The 11,455-nt window shown below is 58.8% G+C and overlaps 1 protein-coding gene across 1 annotated transcript; it reads left to right on the top strand.

Moving 5' to 3' along the window:
• The first annotated feature begins 773 nt into the window (after positions 1 to 773).
• Positions 774 to 9,705, top strand: TBX2 (T-box transcription factor 2). Its single transcript, XM_063173949.1, has 7 exons — positions 774 to 1,619; positions 2,255 to 2,522; positions 4,833 to 4,979; positions 6,081 to 6,157; positions 6,232 to 6,401; positions 7,666 to 8,279; positions 9,122 to 9,705. The coding sequence occupies exons 1-7, from the start codon at positions 1,255 to 1,257 to the stop codon at positions 9,560 to 9,562; spliced, it is 2,082 nt and encodes a 693-aa protein (XP_063030019.1). The 5' UTR covers positions 774 to 1,254; the 3' UTR covers positions 9,563 to 9,705.
• The last annotated feature ends 1,750 nt before the right edge of the window (positions 9,706 to 11,455 follow it).

The raw sequence follows: 11,455 nt of genomic DNA, 5'->3' as shown, positions 1-11,455 counted from the left end.
CTCTGCGCGGGCTCTGCGCGGGCTCTGCGCGGGCTCTGCGCGGCTGGAGCGGCGGGCAGGGCGCGCCCCACCGCGATCCGCTCTCCAGGATCTGTCGCAAGGCGGCCGCCGCCGGGCTCCCCCGGCCTCTCCCCCCCGTTCCCGGCCCGCCGCCCCCGCGCAGACCGGCGGGGGCCTCAGCCGCGCCCCCCGCCCCCGAGGCTCCGCTCCCCGCTCCGCCGAGGCGGCTCCGCGCTGGCCCCGCACCGGCGGCGCAGCCGGGGCTGACCCGGTATGCGGAAAGGAGCCGGGGGTGGGATTTCGAGCACTTTTCTCTGTCATTGGTTAATATTTTATTCTGTTGACATGTTTTCTTACTGCCGATGCTTCCGACACCTTCTTCTTTTTTTTTTTTTTTTTTCTCCCTTTCTTTTTTTTTTTCCCTTCTTCCCTTCCTCCCTCCCTCCGCGCCCCCCGCCCCCCCGCGCCCGGAGCTTGGCCGGAGCTGTCAAAACCCCGCCTATGCAGATCCACAATTGGTCTGAAACGCGTAAAATCAGCAATCAAGGGGGCTTGGCTCATTAGCGGGCGGATCAGAGCAGGAAGGACATGTGAGATAGTCACAGTTTTACAGAGATCAGGACAAGATCTCACCGCTCGCACTCGGCTCCCTTGGCCATGAGCAGCCCGAGCCGCAGCGCCGAGCGCGGAGCGCGGAGCCGGCGCGGCCCCGCCGGGGCGCAGCCCGGGCCCGCGGGGGTGTGAGGGCAGCGCGGCCGCCCCTGCTCCGCCGCGCCCGCGCAGCCCCGCGCAGCCCGGCCCGGCTTTTGTTTCTATTTTAGTGTCGGGAAGGACTTTCCTGGGAGGGCTTGCTCCCTCGCTCGCTCTCCCTCGCTGCAACAACAACAACAAAAAATAAGGACCTACTGTCTCCCCTCCGCAGACCGGGAGTCCCAGGAGCCGGGAACTGCCTCGCTTTTCCTTTTTTTTTTTTTTTCCTTCTTATTTTTTTCTTTCTTTTTATATTTTTTTCTTTTTTTAAATCCCGAATCTAGTTCGGCTGATTTTCGCCTCTTTTTTTTATGCTTTCTTTTTTCTTTTTTTTTTTTTTTTTGGAGAGTGTGTGTGTGTTGTTGATTTTCCTTCCTCTTCCAGAGACTCGAGCGAGTTGGCTGGGCAGGAGAGGGGAAAAAAATAAAACCCAACAAATACACACGCACACAGCATTTTTGTAAAGGGAATCCCTCTTTTTCTCCTGGATTTGTGGATGCACCGATGAGAGATCCAGCCTTCCCAGGGACTGCCATGGCTTACCACCCCTTCCACGCACCCCGGCCGGCTGACTTCCCCATGTCCGCTTTCCTCGCAGCCGCCCAGCCGTCCTTTTTCCCGGCTCTGGCTCTGCCTCCGGCGGCGTTGGCGAAGCCCATGCCGGACCCGGGGCTGGCCGGGGCGGCCGAGGCCGGGCTGCACGTCTCGGCCCTGGGACACCACCACCAAGCCGCCCATCTGCGCTCGCTCAAAAGCCTGGAACCCGAGGAGGAGGTCGAGGACGACCCCAAAGTAACGCTGGAAGCCAAAGAGCTTTGGGACCAGTTCCACAAGCTGGGCACCGAGATGGTGATCACCAAGTCCGGGAGGTGAGAGCCGGCCCCGCGCAGCCCCCCCAGCCCGCCCCGCACCTGCGCGGCCGCGCAGCGCCCTCGCCCCTCGCTCCATCCCGCTCCCCATCCCTGCCGTGAATTAACGCGGGGAGTTTCGATCCCTGCAGTTTTTCGGAGGTGTTTCCCCCCCGGCTCCTCCGAGCTTTCCCGTCACCGCTCCCCTCCGCCTCCCATTGCTGCTTTTCCGAGCGCGATCCCAAATTAAATTCGTGCGCGTTAATTGAGCGCTCGGAACCCCCCGCTCCCGTTGTTTTCGCCGCTTCCCGCCGCTTCCTTCCCTCCTGCCAAACTTTCCCCACGTCCGGGGTCGTGCCCGGCCCTGCCCGTGGCCCCGGGCCCGGGGCAGGCAGCCCGAGGTGCCGAGCGAGCGGCCTGGCGAAGGGCAGAGAAACAGAGGAAAACAAGAATATATTTTCTCCCCTTATTTCCCGAAATGGGATTTTTGAGCTCTTCCCCTGCTTTCTGCCACGGTGTGGGCAGCACAGCGGGATGAGAAGAGGTGGGACGGGAGGAAGGCTGGGGATCCTGAGCTGAAAGATGGAGGTTTGGGAGCACGGCCGGGGCCGGCGGCGGGCGGGGGCAGCCCGGTACCGCTCTGGGTCTCTCCGCAGGAGGATGTTCCCCCCGTTCAAGGTGCGGGTCAGCGGCCTGGACAAGAAGGCCAAGTACATTTTGCTGATGGATATAGTGGCGGCCGACGACTGCCGGTACAAATTCCACAACTCCCGCTGGATGGTGGCTGGCAAGGCCGACCCGGAGATGCCCAAGCGCATGTACATCCACCCCGACAGCCCGGCCACGGGGGAGCAGTGGATGGCCAAACCTGTTGCCTTTCACAAGCTCAAGCTCACCAACAACATCTCGGATAAGCACGGCTTTGTAAGTGCGGCTGCGGGGCAGAGCCGAGCGCCCCGGGCAGGGACCCTGGGCAGGAGCGGGCTCTGCCCGTGATATCCCTGGAGAAACCGTGAGGCTTTAGAGCCTCCTCCAGCCGTGTCGGGCTGCGCGGCGGGGCCTGGCCGGGCCTTGCGGTGCCCCGGCTGTCCCGCAGCCCCTGGTCCTGCCCGGCTCCGAGGGGCAGCTCCGGTTCTCCGGGGGAAAAATAAGGGTTGAGCTGCGGGCAGCCTCAGGCTCCCCTTGGCTCCCGCATCCCCGGCCTGTCCTGCTGCTTCTTGCCAGCCTTGGAGGCTCTTTGGGAGAGGAATTTGGGGAGGTGGGTGTGCAGGGACTGCAGCCCCGACGGGGCGGGGGCCGGCCCGGGGCTGTCGCTGCCCCCCGGGCCGGGGCTGTCGCTGCCCGGGCCGGCCGCACCTGCGCTGGGTGCCCGCAGGCGGGAGAAGCGCCGGAATCGTTGGCACCATCTGCCACAGAAAGCCCCTGTTTGTGTCCCTGTTGATGCTGTCTGCATCACCTAAAGGAGGTAAAAACAAAACGAAGGAATTAAGCCAAAAAAGCCACCAACCAAAACAAACAGAGAAAGGAAAAGGAGAGAGGGAGAGCGAAAGGAAAGGCGGCGGGCAGTGAGGGAGTGAGGGAGCGCTGGCCATTTGCAGAGACCCGCGGCCGCAGGGTCAGAGCGCGATCCTGCGGGAATGCTCGCAGGGGGAAATGCCAGCGCCCCAGCCGGCTCTCCTTCCTCCGAGCGAGCATTCGGGGCGATAAAGTTCATCGTGCAGCGCTGCCGGTGCGGTAATTTACGGTAAAACCCCGGGGGCTGCGGGACCCCGCTCCGAGCAGCCCCGCGTCTCCCGCAGAACTTTCTTTCCCCTCTCTCCTTTTATTTTTTTCTTCTCTATTTTTCCACTCTCTCAAATTTTTTTTTCATTTTTTTCTCTCTCACTTTTATTTTTTTCTCCTAAGGCAGGAAACAGCGTCTTTGTTAAATAATACATTGCGAGGTTATTTATAGCCAGAAAGGTAAATCGATAGAGAAGGAGTTTAAAAAACATCTTCTTTTTTTTGTACTGGTGAAAAACTAGTTTGATTCAGCGCTTTTAACGGTTCGCCTCCTTCAATTAAAGATTTCTGGTGTCTGTCGTTGTCCAAAATCCGGACTGTTAAATCTGCGAGATGAGGGTTTAGCCAGTGCCCATCTGGTCAGAGAGGGATGATTATTTTTTTTAAAGGAATGCAGATTTGCACGCCTGAATGAGACTTTTTGCACCATTTTTATGATAAATCCCATCTAGATTATATCAATATAACAGCGATCCGACAGTTCATCAGCAGGTGATTATTGCTTGGGTTAAAAAAAAGGAGGGGATTTTTTTTTATTACCTTCTAAACCGAAATGAAGTGATAATTATTTAGCCATTTGGCTGACGTTATTTGACAATAATTACTCAAGCTTTCGCCGTCCCTCTCCGAATTCTGGGCAGCGAATTCTGCATTTCAGCCCGACCACAGCAGGTTGGGGAATTATTTAAAAGCTATCGTGCAGGAAAGCAGGCAACGAGGGGCCAGGGGTCGGAGCGGCTTGGGGTGTTCAGCCGCTTCCAAAAATCCTCAGCCAAATCACGGGGAATTCGGGTTTTACTAAAAAAAAACCAACAAACCAAACCAAAAAAAAAAAAAAAATAAAAAATAAAACGAAAGAGTAGAGAACGGCTTGGAGTATTGGCGAGGCTTTCAGACACCTGGCTGGAAAAGAAAAAAAAAAAGTCTGTTCCTTCTGCAGCGTTGCTCCGAGACATAAATTTGCCATGGCTCGTGGTGAAACGCTCCTTTCAGGTCGCAGGCGCTGCCTGGGGCTGGCACCGGCTCCTGCCGCCCCCGACACTCACCCAGAGCCTTTCAACATTTTTTTTTTTTTTTTTTTTTTTTGTGGTGGCGAGGGATAGTAATTTATTTTTAAGGACGGAAATATGAAAAGCGGTGAGAAACGTGTCGAAAAGTCGCCTCGCGTTTGCAGGGTTGTAATAAAACTCGGAGATCCCTTTTGCTGCTTTATTGCCGTGCTTAACACCCGCAAAGATGCTGCTCTGCCTGCGTTCCCTGACCTCCTTCTTTGGGGACAGATCCTGCAATGGCATCAGCAAAAAAAAAAAAAAGAAATCTCCTTCTCTGGCATCGGCCGGCATGGTGAATTTGAGTGTTTTTGGGGCTGTTTTCGGGAGAAAAGGGGCTTTTTAGGGAGGGAGCTGGAGGCTGACGGCAGCCGCGGGCTGTGCTCTCTCTCGCCCATCCCAGACCATCCTGAACTCCATGCACAAGTACCAGCCCAGGTTCCACATCGTCCGGGCCAACGACATCCTCAAGCTGCCCTACAGCACCTTCCGCACCTACGTGTTCCCCGAGACCGACTTCATCGCCGTCACTGCCTACCAGAACGACAAGGTACGGCCGGGCACCCCTGGCCCTGTCCCTGCCCTGTCCCTGCCCTGTCCCATCCCTGTCCCCATCCCTGCCCCTCTCCCCGTTCCCATCCCTTACCCTCTATCAGGGTATTTTTCTGTCTCTGCGTGTTGGCGAGGATATTTCAGGGCAAAAAGCAGAAACACTAAAAAGGTTAAACTCCAAGCCCTCAGAGGAGGATGCACCCTCATACTGCTTGTGTTACTATGGCTGGTTTTAGTGTTAGCATTAATGCTGTTGTCAGTATTTTTGTTATTGCTATCGAGAATTCCCTCATGGAGTTTGTTGCGCCTTTCTGGGCCCTGGGGGCCTCTGCTGCAGGCCCAGGCTCTGAAGAGCAGCACCAGGCCTGGGCAGCCTCACCAAGGAGGTGCCCAGGGCTCTGGAGGAGCCAAAAAAAAGAGGCAGATAAGCTAATTTTAGTCGCTTTCATGATTTAGCGAGTGTCACTCCGTGAGCAGGCAGAGCACCATGGGGAGCAGGGAGCCTCTGCCGTCCCCTTCCAAGCGTTGTGTGCGTGTCTTAACCCAAAAGCTGACCCCCACCTCCAGCCCTGGCTGCTGATGCTAATTGACAGCTCTGGCTGAGGGTCCTGGTGGGCTTGTTTCCCTCGTAAAGTTTATGGCGAAGAGTCACAATCGATTAAAGAGCACTTTGTCTGCTCGGCTGGGGCCGGCCGTGGGCCCCGTCGGGCGGGGGATGCTGGGGCCGGGGGATGCTCGGGCCGGGGGTCGCGGCGGGGCCGGGCAGCCGGGCCCTTTGCAGAGCCCTCCTGGGGCCGTGTCGCAGGGCCATGCATTATTGAGCGCCCCGGTGTCGCCGGCCCCGGCAGCCCGTGGCAGGCAGGGATAAGAATAGCTTTTAACCAGCGCCGAGCGGCTCGGTCGCCATCTTCCCTCCGGGGGGCCGTGAAAAATAACTTCCTATCATTAAGACGCTATTAATAATTCAAGGCCAAACCTCAGCATCGTTTTTAATAAAGCGTGCGGTGTGTTAACGCGGGCTCCGCAGCCTGCGCCGCGCCCCCCGCGCTCCCCGACGGCCGGGGCTTCACATCGCCCCTTCTCTCCTTCTCCCCCGCAGATCACGCAGCTGAAAATCGATAACAACCCCTTCGCCAAGGGCTTTCGGGACACGGGCAATGGCCGGCGGGAGAAGAGGTAAGGGGCGCGCCCGTGCCCCCGGCTCCGCGCTTGCGGGGCACGGCCGGGCCCGACGCTGCCTTGTCCCGCAGGAAGCAGCTCTCGCTGCCGTCCCTGCGGATGTACGAGGAGCCCTGCAAGCCCGACCGCGACGGCGGAGAGTCGGACGCCTCGTCGTGCGAGCCCTCGGCCGTGCGCGATGCCCTGCACTCGCCCGTGGGCGCCCTGCCCAGCCCCCTGCGCCTCAAGGGCAGCGGCAGAGGTAAGGCAGGATGCGGTCCCCAAATGTCCCCGAATGTCCCCAAACCTCCTGCTCGTGCTGATTTCCTGTGGGCAGCGAGGCAAAACATTGGGGAAAATAAAGATGGGGATGCGCACAGCGGAGCTCGGGGTTCAAAAAGATAAAATCGGAGGAAACGCAAATGGCATTCGCGAGTTGCCACGTTTTTCTCTTTATGTATTTTCTTTGGAATATATATTTGATTGATCAATATATATCAATATATATATTGATCCTCTGTACACCTGATGTGGATATAATACTTCTTGTATTTAAATTATACAAGAAGAAATGGCAAAGCACCCTGTGTGCTCACCACATTAGCCTGGCACGCCCTTCCTTCCTTCCATGGGAATCTCACCCTCCCCTAAAAAAGAGAGAAAAAAGGGAAAAGAAAAAGAATTAGTACATTTGAAAGAGGAAAAAAAAAATGTTGTAACTCCAGGGCTTCAGGCTGGTAAATGAAAATCAACCAGCATCTCCCACGCTGCAGTTGCTGATGCTGGGTTTTGTCTCGCAGCACTATCAATCTGCTCTTTAAACTTTCCACCAACTCCATTCCCTGCAAACCTTCATCAAAACTGCAACCCCCCACCCGAGCTGCAGGGAGGGTTTATTACACCCCTCTCCACTTTCAAAGGCTTCCCTGAATATTTGCCCCAGCCTGCAGAGCTTCACCTCACCCGCAGCAAAAGGCTTTTCTCGTTTAGTGGAGCCGTTCAGGCAGGGGCTCAGCTCCCCTCGCCTCGCATCCCCTGCCTCCTCTGAGAGCTCAATGAGATTTTTTAAATTAAAGCCCTTTTTAGAGAAGTCTGTACCATACTCCCAGCCTTAAAACTGCCTCTTTAACCTGTCTCAACCTGCGCATTTGGAATAAATCCACGGTGCGCTGGCAATCAGCTCCATGTAATTAAATACACGCAGGAGCATTTCCTCCCGCGCTGCCCAGTGCCCGCTCTCCGCAGCCCGCTCGGGCTGTGCAGCTGAGGAGAGCGATGCTGGGACAGCTTCTGCTTCTCCATCAAACAGGTTTTCCTGCCTGGCACAGCCACAGGACTTGGTGTTGTTAATCCCCATCCTCCAGAGTGACCATAGCACGAGGACCCCCAAAATGAGTCTCTCCCATAAATAACGATCGCGGCTTCGCTGTCCCACCTCCTCCTGACACCAGGACTCTTGTGAGTGACCCCTTTGTCACCTCCCCTGGCGCTTCTGCTCTGACCTGTGCCCCTCCATCCCCTTGCAGAGGAGAAGCCAGGGGCTGACAGCGACACGGAGGCGGAGAAGGTGCCCGAGGAGCGGCCGGTGGCAGCAGCCAGCCCCAGCGCCGAGGACGCGACGCCCCGGGGCAGCCCCCGGTGCCCGGAGGAGCGGAGCAAGGAGAGGCACAGCCCGGAGAAAGCCAAGGACGGGGCATCCCCCCGGGAGGCTCCTGGCGAGGGCCTGTTCGGCGCACGGGGCCTGGAGAAGGACAAGGTGGAGGGAAGGAGGAAAGAGACGGAGCCGGGCAAGAAGGACGCGGAGGGCGGCGGGCTGGGCAAGGAGGCGTTCGCGCCGCTGATGGTGCACACGGACAGCCCCCCGCACCTGAGCACCGGGCACCTGCAGAGCCTGGCGCTCTCTGGCCTCCACGGGCAGCAGTTCTTCAGCCCGCTGGGCGCCGGGCAGCCCCTCTTCATCCACCCGGGACAGTTTGCCATGGCGCCCGGCGCCTTCTCGGCCATGGGCATGGGACATTTGCTGGCCTCGGTGACCGGCGGGGGCAGCCTGGAGAACGGAGCCCTCTCGTCCGCCCCGGGCGCGGCAGGGACGGCCACCCCCTTCCCTTTCCACCTCTCCCAGCACATGTTGGCCTCTCAGGTAAGCCCTGTGTCCCCATCCCTGTCCCTGCTGTCCGGCTGGGCTCTGGAATCTCCTCTTTGTGTTCACCCCTTGAGTGAGCGCAGCACTTTGGGGGTGCAGGTCAGGCCCGGCCAGTGTCACCCCCAGTGTGGGGACATCCAGCGTGGCCCCATTGTGGGGAAGGAGCTGCTGGTGCCCCCAGCCTCCCCCAGGCCCTCTGCAGCCCACAGGGACAAGGGGTGACACACTTCTGGGGGTGACACACTTCTGAGATGTTACCAGATTTGGCACAGGCAGAATGTGGAGGACATTTTGAAGGCGGCTTTGAGGTTGATTTGAGAAGGAATCTCGATTTTTTGCAGCTGCTATGGCTCCTCCATAGTCAAGGGCAGAGTCAGGAGCTGTGGCCCTGCCTGACCTGGCTGTCCCCATCCAGCAGCTCCCTGTCTTCCTGTCAGCTCTGAAGGGCTCCCACAGCGCCTGCCCTGGTGCTGCCTTCCCATCTCCTCTGGTGGAACACATGAAGATGTCTTTGAACTCCCCTAATTTATCCATCCTGCTTAACAATGTGTTTTAATGTGGTTAAGGGGCTGTGATGCTGCTCAGGCAGCGTGCGGGGAGGGGATGGGGCAGATCTCAGGCAGAGGTTTGTGCTCGGTGGCACCAGTCTGGCTCGGGATGGGGTGCCAGGGGCTGTACCCCCTCTCTTTGCGTGGAACGGGCTGATACCCCCACACTCTGGTTTTAGGGTGACACTGGGCTGTTCCATCTTTGCCTTGGCTTTTTTTGGGGGAAGGTGGGATGCAGCAGAGCAGCAGCACAGCTCTGACAGCTCTTTCTCTCTCTCTCTCTCTCCTCAGGGAATCCCGATGCCCACCTTCGGCGGACTCTTCCCCTACCCCTACACCTACATGGCAGCGGCCGCAGCCGCCGCCTCGGCCATGCCGGCCACCAGCGCTGCGGCCGCGGCGGGGCCGCTGTCCCGCAACCCCTTCCTGGGCAGCAGCCGGCCCCGCCTGCGCTTCAGCCCCTACCAGCTGCCGGTGGGCATCCCGCCCAGCACCAACCTGCTGACCACCGGCCTGCCCGCCAGCCTCAGCGCCGAGGGCTCCAAGGGCGGCAGCCGGGAGCCCAGCCCGCTGCCCGAGCCGCCCCTGCACAAGGGGGGCGCCCAGCGCGCCGCCGCCTCCCCCAAGGGCTCCCTGAAGGAGTCGCTCAATGAACTGCAGAACATCCAGAGACTGGTGAGCGGGCTGGAGAGCCAGCGGGAGCTGTCCCCGGGCAGGGAGTCCCCGAAGTGAGCGGCGGGGCGGGCAGCGAGCCCTCCCGGCGGGGCGGAGAAGCACTGGCGTTCTGTACAGCACAGTATAAATATTTATTGCGGAGAGCGAGGGCTGGCAGCGAGCGGAGGGACGGAGCCGCCGCCCCAGAGCCCGGAGGGAGCAGCCGGAGCGCGGGGCTCGCCCGCCCCCGGGCTGGGGGGGCTGGGAGCGGCTCCCCCCGCCCCAGCGAGGCCGCGGAGCCCCCAGGACCCCCCAGCCCCCCGCTCCAGGGGCACGGTGAGGAGCTGGTACCGACACACCTGATGGACGGGGCGGCCCCTGCTTCGGTGAGGGGCGAGAAGGGCCCAACCCTCATCGCCAAACCCTCATCTGTGCAAGGGGAGGGGGAAGGAAAAAAATAATTTAAAAAGAAAAAAAAAAATAAAAGAGAGATAAGAAAAGGAAGGTGGAAACCAAACCGCCTCGGCAGCAGCCGCCGCCGAGCAGGGCGGGCACGGCCTCGTGGGTACCTGGGCAGATATTTATGAAATAAATGGTAATTTGTGTAAATAAGCTATAAGGATCCCAGAATATGCAAATTGGTATTAATTTATTCAGAGTTGTACATTGGTGTGTACATAATATTTAGAGTTTAACTCCTCGCATTTAAGTTTTTTTTTTCGTTTTTTTTTTCATTTTACATGAACATATATATTGTAAATGAAAACTATTTAGCTCTTTGTGATTGAAGGAGATAGGGTTTCTCTGTGTTTTAAAATATTGTTTATCCCGCCTGTTCTCTAGGACAATCATGTGCCACTGATAAAACAATTTTTGGAGTTATTAAAACTAAGATTTCAATGCTTTAACGGACTTTTGGAAGAAAAAAAATAAACGAACGAATCCAAAAGTTAACTAAACTATTGTTACAGTGCGGGGTATAGAGAATGCAGGAATAAACCTCAGGTTTTTATTTTTCACTCCAGAACAAAAAAAAAAAAAAGTATAATAAATTTAAATATCACAGGACTGTGCTCTATATTTGTTTTAAAATAAAAAGATACATGATTTGCAACGTGCTGGTTACTCGGGTATCTGTCTGTTCAGTTTTGATGAATTCTCACATCTTTCAATAAAAAAAAAAAGCCTCTACTCGGAGAAGTCCTGCCGGCTCCCGCCTGTTTCATTCCCGCGGGGCCGCCGCTGCTCCGCAGGTGCGCAGCGCTGGGAGCCGCCCCTGCCCTTCCGCGGGCGCGGAGTCTCCGTGATAGACGGGGAGAGAGGGGAACGCCCCGGTTTGCGCGGCCGCGGAGCGCAGGGCACGAACCGCGCAGGGCTCTGCCCGTCGGGGCTCGGCCCTCCCGGGCCGGCAGGTGCGCGGAGGCACCGCGGGAGCGGCACCGGGACGGACCTTCCGCGGGTGCCGGGCTGGCCCCGCCGGGGCTGCGGGGACGCTGCGGGAGCGGCGGGGACCGGGAGCGCTGCCCGCAGGATGGAGGGAGCGGGGCGGAGCGGCACCGGCGGGCACGGGGAAAGGGTGATGGGGAGGGGATGATGGGGAAGGGATGACGGGGAAGGGATGACCCGGGCACGCCGGTGCCGTCCGGGATGGTGGCGGAGCGACCCGGGCGCGCCGGTGCTGTCGGGGATGGGGCCGCTGCTAGCGGTGGGCTTTAAATCCCCCCGTTCGCCCCGAGGCCGGTGGGGCCGTCGCGGGGCCTCCATTTTTTGGTTCCTCAGCCATTCCCGGTTCCCATCGGGGTTCGCGGCGCGGTTCCCCATCCGTTCCCGTTCCCGTTCCCGTTCCCGTGCCGGTTCGCGGCCCTGGGCCGGGCGCAGGGCGCCCTCTGCTGGCGCCGCCGCGCGGCCCCGACGGGGCGGGCCCGGCCCCTCTCGGCCTCCCCCGCGCTCCCGGTGCCGCGGGCCGGGAAG

The sequence above is a fragment of the Melospiza melodia genome, chromosome 21 (assembly GCF_035770615.1).
Source record: "Melospiza melodia melodia isolate bMelMel2 chromosome 21, bMelMel2.pri, whole genome shotgun sequence".
Taxonomy (NCBI): domain Eukaryota; kingdom Metazoa; phylum Chordata; class Aves; order Passeriformes; family Passerellidae; genus Melospiza; species Melospiza melodia.
This window is presented reverse-complemented; position numbering and strand designations above follow the sequence as displayed.

What these genes read in the sequence shown, in the direction of transcription:
- TBX2 (XM_063173949.1), top strand. Translation starts at nt 1,255, where the DNA reads ATGAGAGATCCAGCCTTCCCAGGGACTGCCATGGCTTACCACCCCTTC. An exon ending in CCTCAAGGGCAGCGGCAGAG is followed by an intron (nt 6,402 to 7,665) that starts GTAAGGCAGGAT and finishes ATCCCCTTGCAG; the next exon opens with AGGAGAAGCCAGGGGCTGAC. An exon ending in AGCACATGTTGGCCTCTCAG is followed by an intron (nt 8,280 to 9,121) that starts GTAAGCCCTGTG and finishes CTCTCTCCTCAG; the next exon opens with GGAATCCCGATGCCCACCTT.